This window comes from Desmodus rotundus, chromosome 13 (assembly GCF_022682495.2).
Source record: "Desmodus rotundus isolate HL8 chromosome 13, HLdesRot8A.1, whole genome shotgun sequence".
NCBI lineage: Eukaryota > Metazoa > Chordata > Mammalia > Chiroptera > Phyllostomidae > Desmodus > Desmodus rotundus.
The window spans coordinates 2,649,984-2,665,164 of NC_071399.1; the positions used below are offsets into that span (position 1 = coordinate 2,649,984).

Sequence of the window (15,181 nt, forward strand, 5' to 3'; positions counted from 1 at the left end):
TTTATATCACAAGCTTTAAGTCTTGGCTTCAAATTACATTGAGCCAAATGAACTATTTCATCGCGGGGGTCATGAGGCCCTGTTTTGTGCCGTCAGCCCTCATCTGTGCAGGAGCCAACCAGCACCTGGCCCCCCTGCGCCTTGGTGGCCGTGGGGGGCACCTGCCCACTGTCCTTTCCCTCCTGGCAGAGGTTTGTGATAGTTTTATTTTAATTGTGCCATGTGTCCCCTCACTGGGTGGGTGGGAGTCAGGGCAGGATGGAGGTGGGACGTTGGCATTCTGGGGGGACTGGACCCACAATTTGGGGTGGGAGGCGCTAGCAGAACCTCAAGCGGCAGCTCAGCTGTGCAGGGGACTCAGGGCGGTCAGCAGGTACACCAGCCTTCTGGACGCTGGAGCCCCGGGGCAGCCCCTCAGCCAGCCAGGTCACAGGGGGCGTCTCTGAAATCCCCTGTCACCTGCCACTACATGGCCATTCTTATCGCCAGGTGTTCTGGTTTCCTCCCTGAGATGGTCAGTCAGGTGTGGCCTTGATGAGATGGAGGAGAGGCCCTGGAAGCCTGTTTACTGCATTCCCAGGTCCCCGGGGACGGGCCACATGGGGGTGGGGAGGCAGGTGGGGAGGCAGGAGGCGGGGGAGGGGAAAGTTTAGGCCACTGCTTTATCGGATGCTGTAGAGATGGCAGTGCCCCCCGCAGGTCATTAGGGTTGGCATTCAAGTAACATCTGACCAAAGTAGCCAGGTATGTCCAGTTTCTGCGGGCCTCCTACGCAGCCTAAGCGGAAGCTGGGCCGTCTACCATGGCACCGGGAAGGCAGGCATCCTGGGGGTGGGGGGGACAGACAGCTGCGAAGGGCTGCCTGGCAAAGCCATCTACCCTGGGGACACGTTTCCCATGCAAGGCAGTAAGCGTGTGCAGGGACTGGCAGGTGGGGGGTCCAGTGATGCCCTAAGGAGGGCCACAGTCACCCAGGGTGCGAGCAGGCACCCCACGCCTGCTCACGCTCGCTCCTTCACCTAAGCGGGTGCTGTCATGGGAACTGTGGACTGGGGCCTTGCGCCCACGCGGGAGTGAAGTGGGCCGTGGACAGCTGTACGCAAAGTCCTTCGTTTCCAAGCCCAGCTCCCTCTGGGAGGGGCCTGGCGATGCCTTTGTGATTCGGGCTGACACAGAGAGGGTGGTGACAGGGGGTGGAGGTGTGTCCTGGGGACAGTCCATTGTTAAGTGATCGGAGGTCATCCTCGGGGAGAAGTGGGGTGGCTCCAGCTGAGGGGACAGAGTGAGAAGGTGTGAGGGCCTCAGTCCCAGGAGGATGGGGCTGGGCAGGGCGGGGCTCCCTAAGCTGCAGGCTTGAGCTTTGGGAGCACAGAGGTGCGAGGGGCTGAGGGTGGGACCAGAGCAGGCAACAGACATGTCTGCTGCTGTCCCTTTAAAACTTGCGGGGAGGAAGGGCTCCCCCAGGAGAGACGTGAGCCTGTGACCACCTGCCACTGGGATGGGAAGGCTGCAAGGGTCCTCTAGGATTTCTGGTTCTGAGCTTGTTTTGGGGGACAGCGCTGTTGATGTCCTACCACCGTGTCCCTGACATAGGCAGTGACGTCTTGGTGGCTGAGGGTCCATAAAAATGTCCTTGAGGAGCTCCTGGCAGGGCGGCCACGTCACCACGACCTCGTGAACCGAAGCCACCTGGTAAAGCGAAGCGTGGGAGGTGAACACACACTGGGGGCTTTCGTCTGCCCCCCCACTCAGGCGGTGGGAAACCAGCTGGCGGGCTGGTGGGAAGCTGGGCGGCCGGGAATCTGCTTTTCACTCGGCCTCTAGGGGTTGGCGGTGTCCCTGCAGCCTCTTCTCAAGGCAGAGTGGCCCTGGAGGATTCCTTAGCAGTTTTTTTTTTAAAATTTAAACAATTTTTATTATATTTTCAAAAGAATTTTTTTCATAGACAGTTTACATTCAGTATTACTTTGTATTAGTTGCAGGTGTACAGCATAGCGGTCGGACCATCGCATACTTTACAAAGTGTTCCCCCCGATACTTCCAGTCCCCGCCTGGCACCACTCCTAGCATCTCTTAGCGTTGCTGTCATGCAGTCACACTCTGTGGATGGGCCACCGCGAACGCAGGAGTTCTCAGCCGAAACCCTCAGCGACCCCTGTCTGCCTGCTCCTCTCCTCACCCAAGAGGGGCGCTGTGTCTGGGTCGCCCCCTGGGGCAATGGTTTCTCCAACAGTTGACTCACACTCGAGCGAAGTGGGGAGAATGAAAGGGCCGGTAGCCCATTGGAAACAACGGATGCTTCATCAGCTGCAAAACATTTATTGGGAGAAAGGGAAGGCGGGCCGCCTCTCCGACCACAGGTGGAAGCTGGCAGGCTCAGGGGCGCTGCAGGGGCGCTGCGTCGGGGGCGGGGCTCATGGCAGGTGCTCTTAAGAGACAAGTGACTAGATTAAGTGATGGCAGAAGAGTCAGAAATCATCCTCTGGGAACCCAGACGTTAGGCCTAGAGGGTGAAACTGAAGAAGAATCGTTTTATGATCAGACTGGAAGTTCTCGGACGCTAAGCTTGACCAACCCGCGGCCCCAGGCCCAGGAAGGGGGCAGGCGGCCATTCTGGCTCTGCACAGGGACCAGGCCTCTGTGAGCACTGAATTTGGAGTGAGCTCCTGCCCAACCCAACGGGGCCTGACGCAGTGTCATCTGTCCCCTTGTCACGTATTCTTGATGGCGTGTGGACTCCCTGCATCGCTCACATGTTGGTTTGGTAATAAAACAAGCAGGAGGTGACGTGGCTGAGACCCTCGTCACCACACCCCAGGCCTGAGGTCACGTGCTTTGCGGCCTGGCTCCTCTCACTCGTACCCCCCTGCTCTCCTAGCCTCTTCCAAAAGGAGACCCAAGATTCGTTTTGGTTCGAAGGAGGGATGTTTAAGGAAAAAAAAGGATGTTTTCTTTCACTAGAACAACGCTTACAGGTAGCGCAGGCAGCACAGGCGGCCCCCCAGCTCAGACGCAGCACTTGGCCCTCCCCTGGTAGCAGGCGCCATCGATCCTGGTGAAGCGCGGGCAGGGAGAGAAGTTGCAGGTCCCACCCTTTCTGACACACTCGTACTCCGGGTACCTGTGGAACAGGGCCGTGAGGCCCGCACCTGGAAGGAGGGAAAGAAACGACGTCAGGCTCGGGGCCGGCGGCCCATGGGCCTTTAGGACATTTGGTGAAGCAGGACAGACTGCCCATACAGCTTCTCACTGCTTCCTTCAGCCAGGATTGACTCTGCCTTCCTCCCAGAATCTCAGAGTCTCCCAGTTGTAAGGTTTCCAGACTCATCCTCCGTCAACTGTAGGCAGACGAGAACCAAGCAGCTCTGCCGTATCCCGGGTAAGCGACTCTCAAGCTTTTGTTTCACTCCGATAAGTGTTCTGGATTTAATTTGCCCCCCCCACCCAGCCCCCCGAACTCATATGTTGACATTCTAACCAGCCAGTGCCTCAGAATGTGGCTGTATTTGGAGACCGGGCCTTTAAAGAGGTGTTTGAGGTTAAATAAGGTCCTATGAGTCATTCCTCATCCCACATGATGGGCGACCCGGTAAGAAGAGGAGATTTGGGTGCACAGAGGACGCTGGGGGTGCGTGCACACACGGGACAGGCCTTGTGGGGCCACAGCAAAGGTGGCTGTCTGCACCCCGAACTTCAGCCTCCAGGACTGGAAGAAAATAAATCTTTGTTGTTTGAGGGACCCATGCAGGGGTATTTCATCATGGCCGCCCCAGCTGGCTGATACAATAGCCCGTCGCCTCCCCGGAAAACGGTGCATTCTAATGTCGCGTATCTCTGCTTGTTGGAAACACATTCTTCACACTGATTGACACTGCCCCCTTATTCAATCCATAGCCCTGTTGCAGCCACATCACTCAACCTAGAACTGTGGGTGTCTGCTGACTAGACATTTGGTAATGTTTGGGGACATTGTTGGTTGCCACAGCTGGGAGGGCGTGGGAGGTGCTAGGTGGTACAGGCAGAGATGCAGCTAGATAACCGCAAGGCCCGGAACAGCCTTCAGAGTGGAGCTGTCCGGGCCCAGTGTCAGCAGTGCCCAGGTGGGGATGCCGCAGCCCAGACCTGCGGCTCCTCATGCTGCACGCACGTGAAAACCAGTTTTGATGCTCGTACAAGCGTCCATATAATTGACACGGGGTGCAGTCTGTGCACTGGCCTTTTTTTAAAAAAAAACTCAGGTAAATTTTAACATGCAGGAAAGGCTTGAGAACTTCTGGACCACTGGTTTTCACATTTGGTCAGAGAACTAAAGAATTACTGGGTCAAGATTTGGGGCCAGGCAGGAACGGAGGCAAGGGCAGCACATTCAACATGGGAATAGTTAGTTGCAATAGTAATAATTTTCTATGTATATACTCCTATAGAAAAATAGAATATTTACTTGGACACACTTGAAAGTTTAGTTGAGATAGAGAAATTCTCAGAAAAACACAACTTACAAAAATGAGCAAATGAGAATGACAAAATCTAAATAACTGTCAAAGAAATTGAGTCCAGAAATAACACTCTAGGCCTAGATGGCTTCATCAGCAAATTCTACCGGGGAACAAATAAGAGTTAGTGTCTTCAGCAACTGTTTCTCGGAATAAAAGAGGGAGAATGCTCACCAGTTCACAATGTCATACCCACGTGGTCGGAACATAAACATCTAACAAGATTAGTCACAACAGGAGAGGAAGGGAAAATCCCAGGTCAGCCTCCCTGACCCGTGGAGGCAAAGATCCTGAATAAATTCTGAGTGAACAAAGTAAAACCAGGTTCAGGTTTCATTTCAAAAATTCAGAAATCAGTCGATGCCGATTAAGAATAAAGGGGAAAAAGCACATGGTTTTCTCCATAGATGCAGAAAATCACAGGAGAAAATTCAACATTGATTTATGATAAAAAAAAACCCGTTAACAAATAAGGAGCTAGAGGGAACTTTCTTAATGCGATACGGAATGTTTGCAGAAGCCTCCAGCAAATAGTACACTCAAGGGCCAAGCTCCGAAAGCTTTCCATCTGCGACTGGCCACAAGACCAGCATAGCTGCTATCATTGGTTCATTCAACACTGTACCTGAGGTACTAGCCAGGGGAATAAGATAAAATAAATAAATAAATAAAGTGGATAAGTGTTGTAAAGGAAGAAATAAAATTCTCAGTATTTGTAGGCATTATGATTATATGTAGACAGCCCAAAAGGAATTAATAAGCAAATTTAGCAAGTTTGCTGTATGAGATCAATAGACCAAAAAAAGGAAAAAAAAATTTACTTCTGTGTATTTTTCCCATAGAAAAAATAAAATTAAAATAAAATACCATATAGAAGAGCATAAAATAGCCAATTTCTACTTGTACATCTAAGAAAATATGTGCACTATCTCTATTTACAAGGAACAAAGTATTTTTGTTAAGTTAAAGAAGACCTAAATGAGTGAAAATGCTGTTTAAGCATTGGAAGATTAATTATTCTTAAAACGTTAATTTTCCTCAAATTAATCTACAGATTTAACCCAATACTGTGAAAATCCTATGAGATTCTTTCAGTGAAACTTGCCAAGCAAATTTAAAACTTATATGGAAATGTAAAGAGCCAAGAATAACCGAGGCACTCTTGGAGAAGAAGGCAGAAAGACTTGCTTTACTGGATTTCAAGACTAATTATAGAGCCACGGTGATTACTCCACCTGGTGAAGGCACTAGGACAGCACATATACAGAGGGGGCAGGACAGAGAAAGCAGACGGAGACCCAGGTGGCACGGAGAGTCGCTGCGGAATAACAGTGGTTCAGCGGAGCAGCGGGGGACACGGTCCTCTCCAAGGCTGGCTCTGGGACACCTGGATATTCATATTGAAAAAACTTTCACCCTTACCTGACTGTACACACACATACACACACACACACCTTTATAAGCCTACATGTAAAAGACAATAATAAGCTCACAGAAGACAATATTGAAGATTTTCTTCATGCCTTTGGGTTAATAAAAAGATATCTTAAGGTGCAAAAAGAACCTGAACCCTAAAGCAAAAGCCATGACACATTTATGAGCCTCATGAAAACAGTGATACAAACCCCCAAGGAAAGTTTCCATTAAGAGAGTGAAAACCAAGGCATAAGCTAGACGGAAGCTGTTTGTAATGCACGTACTGACAAAGGGCTCGTTCGCACACTGCGTACTGAACTACTACAGATCATTAAGAAAGGACATACCCTGGCTGGTGTGGCGCAGTGGATTGAGTGTCAGAAAGGACAGATCTCTGATAGAAACTATGTGCAGAAGACAAATAGGCCCTTCACAAAAGATGTGCAGGTTTCTGTGCTTGCAGCTAGAAGAGTGACTCTTTCCAATATATGTTAATGAGGCCAAGGTGCAAAAAAAAAAAAAAAAAAAAAAAATTCCTGCCCAGGTACAGCTGCCACACCAACGATTTTTGTAGTCAAGCGTACTACTCTGTGTTGGGTGACTGAAGGATGGTTGTGATGGAGTAGCAGGAAACTAACTAGGAAATATGCGCCCGAGGGCCAGTCAGGGAAGAAAACGAGAGGCAGGAAGAGGGGTTACAGCAGCGGCAGCGAGCGCAGGTGGGCTGGGTTTTAGAGTCTTCGGAAAGTAAGTGCTCAGGAAGGTGGGACGGCCCCCTTTCAGTGCTGCTGAGCTCAACCCTGGCCTGCACAGGTCGGAGGGTGGTGGTCCAGGGCCTACAGCAGGTGAGGAAGACGACCAAGAAGGCATAGTGGAAGCACTGAGCGCGGTCTTTGGACTTGATAGAAAAGAGGCAGGAGAAGGGGAGCCTTTCAGAGGGTGAGCCAGGGAGGAGCGTGGCAATCAGGCTGCTTGCACCTCGCTCTCTGCCATCCCTCTCTCAAGTGCCGCCACTAAGGCTGCTTCCTGTTACATGGCGAGAAGAATGGAACCCTCCCGAACAATGCGAGAAGGGAGAATTGGAGAGCCGCTGACTAACCTGTAAATTTCTTGCTCTAAAAGACTACCAGGCCCAGGAGGAAGTGAATAGTATAGATGACATGGGTGTTTTTGGAAGAGGAGGCCAAACTCAACCACTGCCAGCACCCACGCCCCTGTCTCCTCCCAGGACTTCAAAGAGCAGAGACCTGGAGGAGGTCAGGGCCGGGACAGGGCTGATGTGTCCTCTCAAGTGGCACGTGGGAGGAGCAGACTCAGAGGCATGTGTACGGGAGCGAAGCATACAAGCCAGATGTTTGCAGAGCCTCCTGTGGAGGTCTGCCTCTCGGCGGACCCCACATGGGCCAGGGGCTGGTCAGAGGTGAGGCATCATCAGCTTGTTGGAGCCTCAGCTCCATGGGGGGAAGGGCTGCCCATGAGTGTGGTCCCCTCCCACTGTGGTCATTGAGGTATGATCGAGGCTGCTTGCCAACTTAGGGGCCATGCTGTCCCAGCACGCAGCAGAGGCTGGAGAGGGTCAGCCTGCATTCCTATGACTCCCTTAAACCCTGTGGGGACAGAAATCTAACCTCCAAACCAGGACATAACCAAGGTCCGAGGACCTCCCTACTGACTCATAGCCCGTGAAGCCCTTGTCCACCGGGAGCCTCGTGCTGGTCGCGGGTAGTCAGCAATGCTTCTTGCTGAGTTCACGAAAGCTTGAAAGCCTGCATTCAGTTCCTGTCTAGGTTGTTCCTGACAAAACTCTGGGCCCAGTGGCGCATCCAGAGGGCCTCGGGAAGTGACGGGGCAGAATGTGGGATTCAGAGTGAGGGCCGGTTTGACTGTTTGCTGGCTGGGAGTTTGAAGACTCAACCGCTCTGAGATTCACGATTTAAAACTAGTCTATGATGTGGGAATAAAATCTAAGATGAGGACGACCACTCAGAGGAGTCCCCACCCAGTAGAGATGCTGGGGACACTTAGTGAGATGACACCCACAGGGAATTTGCTGTGTCTGGTGTGGGCGAGGACCCTTTCTTCCCCATGTGTGGCTAATCAGCTCCCTCTGTCGGCCTGGGACAGGCTGTGGGAGCATGTTCTTCCCATGGGGTCGGGAGGCCACACAGAAGGCATGTCCCTGCTGGCTGTTGCCAGAGGTCTGACAGGTGCAGGGAATGCAGGGAATTCAGGCCAGCAGGCTGGGGTGGGGCTGGCAGAGTGAGACACTCAGGTGTGGGCAGGCAGGTGGAGATGGAGGGTCATTGAATGTTGGAGCTGGGAGCCGTTTTGCCCAGGGCTCTCGTTTTCCAGGCAAGGAAACTGAGGCCCAGACTCCCAGGGATGCACATGGTGTCCCCAGGGAAGAAGAAGAAAATATGGAGGCATGACTGGCACTTTATCGTGGGTCTGGCTAATTTTGCACGGCTGGCTGAGCTGCTGACCACCTGGGGAGAAGCATCGCTGGAGGGGGATGTCTCTGTTAGGGGAGGGCTGTCCTCGCCGCCCTCTCCCTGCACTCTCATCTACTCAGCCTCCAACCAGCCTCTTACGCCGTTCTGGTTCTGTCACCCTCCCAGTGTGTAAACCTTTCAGGGCTCACCCACACCTGGGGGTCACCTGAGGCCTCGCCTGGCCTGCCCCAGGTCTGTCCCCCATGACTCCACTCAGCTCCTGGCACACCCGAGGTCTAAGAGGCAGGCAGGCCTGCATGGGAGTGGATGCCCCGGTCTCAGGCCCTACTCGCCTGTGAGCATTCCTGTGACGTTGGCCAAGTTATTTATCTAAAAAAGGGGGGTAGTGATCATTCCTCCTCCATCGTCAGGGTGCTGTGAGGTGTACATTGAAAGTGAGAGCTACTGTTTTTATTCCTTGTCATCTCTGGTCTTTTCCACCTGTTGCCTTTCCGTCCAGATTGTCCCTCTTCTCCCCTGGCTGCTCACTGTCTCTCACTCACCTAACTCAGGGCTGTAGCCTCAGTTACCCACAGCGGTCGGCAGCTGCCGTAAATCTGTGACGTAGGCCGGGGAGAGGTGGGGGGGGCGGTGGGGCCCGAGGAGAGCGGGGAGCGGGCCGTCTGGACCAGCGGCCACCACTCCACTGCAGCTCGCTGTTGTTGTATTTCATGTGTTTGTAAGGAAGACAAAAATCTAAGTTTTCTGTGACACATCCTGATTTTTAAATCAGGATTTAAAAATGCTGAGAAGGAATTGTTTTATTTTCTTAAAATACCATGAACACCCAAATGGCTCCCATTTTCCCTTCACTTCTCAGCTTCCTCAAGTAGCCGTCCTGGCCCCTCGAGGCCGGGTCACCTCCTGCAGTCAGTCACACCTGCCCCCCGCACCCTGCCGTCGCTAGCCCCCAGCACGATCGGAGGGAGGTATTTGTTATATACACGGGTTATTGCTGGGCTCTGCTTCTAGAATTCGAAGTCACGCAGCTGTGTCCCTGACTCTCCCCAGTCCCGGGGCAGTGCCTCAGGGGCTGCGAACTATGTGTCTGCGGGAGCAGAGAGTGGGCCGCCTCAAACTACCTTGATTTCCAAACACCTCAGCGGGGCTCTTGACTCGCTGATTCAGGGACTGAGTCACCGGGCCGTTTTGACATCATCTGTCCTCAAGGGAAGACCATTTGTACGAGACAAATGTGGGCACCTCTTGTCAGAGATGAAAACTGCCCACGGAGAGAGTCGGGATTTCTTGCAGTGACCACATGACTCTTGTTCACCCGGCTCCTGTGTGCCTCAGTTTCCCCACCTGTGAACCAAACTGACTAAGTTGGCCTAACGGGCTCTGAGGGCCCTTCCAGAGAAGGAGTGGACCGATCCCTCAGGAGGGCTCAAGCGAATGAGGAGGCGAGGTGGGAGCCAGCAAGCCTGGGGCAGCACCCCCCCCTCCCCTGCACTGAGCTTGGACCTGGGATCACGTACGCCACACACAGCAGTCCGCAGAGCCAGCGGGCAGCCAGGAGGATGCGGGCAGCAGCCACCCGAGCAACCACACAGCTGTGGCCGCGGCAATAACAGCCGCAGCAGACGCCCTGCGCCAGAGCCTGAAGAGTAAAGCAGAGACTCTGGGAGCCCCGTGGCGGAAGACCTGGGGGTGGGGGGTGAGGAGAGCTGTCGCTCCCCACCCCCCCAACAACCACGTCCAGAAGACACGGACGATCCTGGTGCAGGATATTTGCGTTATGAACGGCCTCTTCTGGGGCCAGGCTCATGACCTGAACACCTCACACAGCGGCAGTAACTTAACATAGATGATGTCTGGCCTGCGGAGCCTCTGAGGTGATCCGAGTCCCCCCGCCGACCTGGCCCGAGGCCAGGGGTGGCAGTGGGCACAGCTCTCCCCCTTCCAGAACAGCCCCCACCGCCAAGGGACATGCTTTCCTGAGGTGTCCCAGTCCCCATATGGAGAACCCCCAGCCTGGTAGGTTTGGGCAGATGTGCTGAGAAAGGACAGAGCAGAGCTGCCCCTGCCCCCGGGAGTATCCTATCTCACCCCGTATTTACTAAGTGCTCCCCAGTGTCAGCTAGTGTTTTTTCAATGAACGATTGGCCAGTTCAGCTACTCCTGCGTATCCTTGGAAACACTTGTATCCAAACACTTGCCTGGAACGGGATGCTCATAACCCTATTTAGGCGTAAGAGAGGAAAAGAACTCTTCACGTACACAGAGCGGCATTCTAGCTTTCTGACAGCGCACGGCTACTCAGTACACACACATGCACGCGTGTCCCAGATCCGCACACACTAGAGCAGTGCACACTTGCACACGTGGCATGCCCTGGCCAAACAGAGCAGAAGCACGCTTTTGAAAACACCTGGCTGCAGCTCTCCAAGTTGATTTCTCCAGTTCTCATGGGTTCCGGCCGCAAACACTAAAAATGCTGCGTTAGAGTACTTTCGTTCCTGTTTTCAGATGGGGAAACTGAGGCATAATGGGAGCGAATGAGGCTCATCTGTCTGATCAAGCAACGGCCTGGAGAAGAGCGTATTTGGACCTTCGGGAGCACTTCAGAGCTGGGGCGCATGGGAGGCACTCGCAGCTCTTCTGCAGGGGAGGAACCTGGTGCCCAGAAAGTGGGACTTGCTCAGGGCCCCGGGGGAGCGAGCGCCAGGGCTGGGATGAAGCGCGTTCCTGATTCCTCCCGAAGGCCCCGCCTTTTCTTACATCAGGGACTTGTCTGCTTTGACCCAGAGGAGCTGGAGGCGTCTGGCTGGACCAAGAGCGCACACTGGGAAGATGTCCCAGCTGGGAGAATGTGAACGGGCTCCTCAAGGAGGGTCTCAGACCGCCCTCCCGTGGGTCTTGACCACCTGCACCCAGGTGAGTCAAAGGCACCAGTGAGCTGGCCCTGTGGGAGGGGCAGGCGGCACCTGCTGGCAGCAGGGCACCTGGGAGGCCCCACCCAGTGACCCAGGGCTGGCAGCCTACACCTTGTCAGCTGAATAGGAAGCTGGCCGCCCTATGTGAGGGACCGTCTTGCAGATGGAGTAGGTGACCCCCCAACAGGGTGTCTTTGCTAGATGCCCAAGACCTGATGGGGCTGGGAGGTGCTGGCAGCTGCCTGGGCCTGGCCCCATGTCCCTGTCAAGTGCAGAGGGCATGGAGCCATCGGGAAGGTCGGGCAGCAAGGCATGAGCCTGTCAGTCCTGCAGCTGGGTGGCCCCAGGGCGCCAGGACAATAAGCCAGCCTATGCTCCCCAGAGGCTCCTTCCTAGCCTGTCTGCGGGGGGATGGTGCAGACCCAGACCCGAGGCTCAGCAGGCTTCCTGCTGTCTGCCCACCTCAACCTTGGGGATGCTGTCTGGCTGCTCCACCCTCAGGGTGCACAAGCCAGCAGTCCTCACAGCCCTGGTAGCCCTGGAGCCCCTGTCCCCAAGCTCACCTGGGGCTATCAGGGAGAAGAGGAGGTAGAGAGACAGCAACAGCAAGTACAACACCTTCATGGTGGCTGGGCCGGGGAGGCAGGAGGAGGTGCGGCTCCTTGGAGGCTGAGCTGACAGCTTCCCGAGGCTGCAGCGCCTCTGTATTTATAGGGCTAGAGGGTTGCACAATCACGGGGCCGCTGTTGCAATCCTCAGAGGGAAACTCTGATAAGTGACCCTGCGTCCTTCCCCCGGCCCCCCCTGCAGTCTGCGAGTCCCCACCAGCTGCAGCTGGATTTATTTATTTTTTATGATTGTTTAAACTGTGACAGTCCTTCCCAGTTTTCTCCCCTCCCTTCCCCTCCCTCACCCAGCCCCACTCTCTCCCCATCCCAAGCTGATCCTTGTTGGTGTCCACAGGTTGTGCATAAATGTTCTTCGGTTAATCCTTTCACTGTCTTTCATCACCCCCACCCAGCCCCCAACTCCTTCTGCTGGATTTAGCTTGCAGTCTGCTAACCTGGAGCTGGCTCATCCTGCAGCTCTTTCTTTCTTCCCCCTGCTGGGCCGCTCTGTCGGGTTCCTGGAAAGGGCGGCCCCTGCGGAGGCCCCCTTGGTGGAAAGGCCCGAAGAGCCGAAGAAGTGGCCTCGGGGCAGTCAACAGCCAGGGGCCGCTCACCTGGAAGCCCGAGTCAGCCTGTCTGGCTGAACTGTGTTTCCCGGGCTCACACTTCACCTCTTCCAGACAGCCAGCGGCTTCCTTTAATCTAAGGGAAGAGGCTCTCCTCGCTGAGTCTGCTTCCTCCATCCCTGCTGCTGTGGGACTTTCTCCTGGAGCGGCCAGCGCCAGCCTGCCCGCCTGCCTTCCCATCTCTCTTTTCCTCTCCTTTCCTCCTTCCCTTCCTTCTTAATTACTATGTCTCTCAAGTCAGTGTTAAACTACGAGCCACTTGTATCACTTAAACTTTATCAAGCCTTCATTTTTTTAAAGGCCGTTTTAGATGCGCAGCAAAATTTAGGGGAAGCTACTGAGATTTTCCATATACCTCCTGTCCCCACCCCCATCCACAGCCTCCCACCATCAACATCCCCCACCAGATGGGACATTTGTCACAACCGATGAACCTGCACTGACACGGCATCGCCACTCATAGCCCACAGCTGACATCAGGGTCACTCTTGTGTTGCACGTTCTGTGGGTTTGGATAAACATATAGTGACATGTGTCCATCATTACAGCATCACACAGAGCAGATTCACTGTCCTCAAAATCCTCTGTGCTCTGACTGCTCACCCCTCCCTGTCCCCCAAGCCCCTCAGCAACCACTGATCCATTCCTGTGTCCACAGCTTCACCTTTTCCAGGACATCACAGAGCTGGAATCACACTGCCTTTTCAGTTTGTCTTCTTTCGCTCAGTAATGTGCATTTAAGGTTCCTTCTTCGCTTTCCATGACACGGTAGCTCTGAAAACAACCCGTCGTGTGGATAAACCACAGCTGGTCTACCCATTCGGCTACTGAAGGGCATCTTCGTTGTTTCCCAATTGTGGCAATTAAGATAAAGCTGCTGTGAACACCCACCTGCAGGTGTTCGTGTGGACATGGTTCTCAACTCCTTCGGGCAAACGCCAAGGAGCACAGTTGTTGGATCACACGCAAACAGTACATTTACTTTTGGAAGAAACTGCCAAGCTGTCTTCCAAAGTGGCTGCACCATTTTGCATTCCCACCAGCAGTGAATGAGAATTCTCATTGTTCCCCGTCCTCGTCAGCACGTGGGGCTGTCTAGGCCTGGATTTTGGCCACTCTGATTGGTGCACAGTGGTGCGTTTTGTCGCTGTTTTGATTTGTACTTCCTGGGTGACCGGTGACCTGGGGCATCTTTTCATATCCAGCCTTTCTTTTCTCCTACTAGTCCTCTGTTCCCAGGAAGTTCCCAACTGGTATCCCAGAGCCTGGGCTCCGAGCGTGGCCCCTAGAAGGCAGGAGGCCTGTGTTCCGACCTGGACCGAGCTTCCCTGAGCCTTGGGGTCAGAATCTCATTCTTTCCACTGTCGACTGCCAGATGTGCCTGGATTTGGAGATGGGGCCCGAGAGGAGGTGATTAAACCTTCCTGAGGTCCTAAGGGTGGGACCTGAGCCCTTGGAGCTCGAGAAGGGAAGAGAGAAGGCTTCTCAGCCGTGGGAGGAGGTGCCGTCTGCACACAAGGAGGAAGCTCTTACCCCACCCTGAGTTCCCTGGCACCGTGCTGGGGCTTCTAGCCTCCAGAGCTGTGAGAAATCCCACTGCCCGGAAAGCCACCAGGCTGTGGTGCTGGTTACAGCGGCCGCAGCCGACCGAGACCCGTGCTGCTTGCAGGTTGGGGTGACCCTTCGTGTCCTCGTGGATGCCATTGCTGCTGGGCCTGCAACCTGGCAGCTACCGCTCCTGCCACCCCCTCCCCACAGCTGGGTGACGTCCCCACTCTAGGAGGTTGCCGCTCCCATCTGTGTCCACACTGCGCTGCTGTGTCTGAGAGCAGATGCCAGGCCGCAGGGCCCACCTGGAGGGCAGCCCCCCAATGCTGAGTCGCTTTCTGGAGAGCGGCGACCAGTGACACATTTCACGATGGGACAGCAGGGGTCAGTCCCTTGTCACAGGCTAAGCGTGTATGCACCCTCACATATGCGGTGCAGAGAAAAGCTGAGGGGCTAAAGAGAAAAGCACCCTGTGTGAATGGCATTTGCCGCTGGGAAAGGGCAGGGGGCCCAGAGGGGCAGGCATTCAGTGAGGGAATCTCACCTGCATCCACGCGGTACGTTTTCACTCTATGCGATTGCTAGGTTCATGCTTGGTTGTGAGGCCTGACAGCAGCGGGCATGATTTCCAACACTTCTCCTTGTGCTCTCGCTTGCACCAGACCTTGACGTCCGTCCGTCTAGGTCGCGTCCTTGGCTGGCTGGTCTCTAGGTCACGTCTCCCTGCGCACATGGCTGGTGCTGCCCAGAGGCAAGAGCTGCTTGGGTTGGGTGTTCACTGGGGCGAGAGAGATGTGGATGCAGTGGGGAGGGGAGAGGGGGCAGGGTGGGCAGGGCTGGCAGCACCTGTCATGGGGCCCTACCTGCTGATGTTCAAAGGAGACGCATTCCTTTCGTGGCGGGACTGAGCCAGTTCCAGGCCCCAGTCAGGTGCTCTCCTAAGAGTCCGTCTCAGTTCTGTATGTTGGGGCTGGCTCCTCCATGCCAGGACGGAGGAGAATGAGGAGCACAGGCCGATTGAGCACCCCTTCATGCCGGGTACCGCGCGGGGACTTTCACACCTGTGCACACGTCCAGTCCCCAGAACTCAGAGAGGCCACCCAGGGAGCTGAATCCACCCCT

The 15,181-nt window shown here is 54.6% G+C and overlaps 1 protein-coding gene across 1 annotated transcript; it reads right to left on the reverse strand.

The window, feature by feature from the left end:
* Window positions 1-2,375: 2,375 nt before the first annotated feature.
* DEFB1 (defensin beta 1) lies at window positions 2,376-11,996 on the reverse strand. The gene is made up of 3 exons (XM_071220162.1): window positions 11,841-11,996; window positions 2,974-3,149; window positions 2,376-2,516 (listed from the first exon to the last, which is right to left on the reverse strand). Exons 1-2 carry the CDS (start codon window positions 11,899-11,901, stop codon window positions 3,007-3,009), a joined length of 204 nt encoding a protein of 67 aa, XP_071076263.1. The 5' UTR covers window positions 11,902-11,996; the 3' UTR covers window positions 2,376-2,516; window positions 2,974-3,006.
* Between the last annotated feature and the right edge of the window lie 3,185 nt (window positions 11,997-15,181).

What these genes read in the sequence shown, in the direction of transcription:
- DEFB1 (XM_071220162.1), bottom strand. Translation starts at nt 11,901, where the DNA reads ATGAAGGTGTTGTACTTGCTGTTGCTGTCTCTCTACCTCCTCTTCTCC. An exon ending in CTTCTCCCTGATAGCCCCAG is followed by an intron (nt 3,150 to 11,840) that starts GTGAGCTTGGGG and finishes CCCTCCTTCCAG; the next exon opens with GTGCGGGCCTCACGGCCCTG.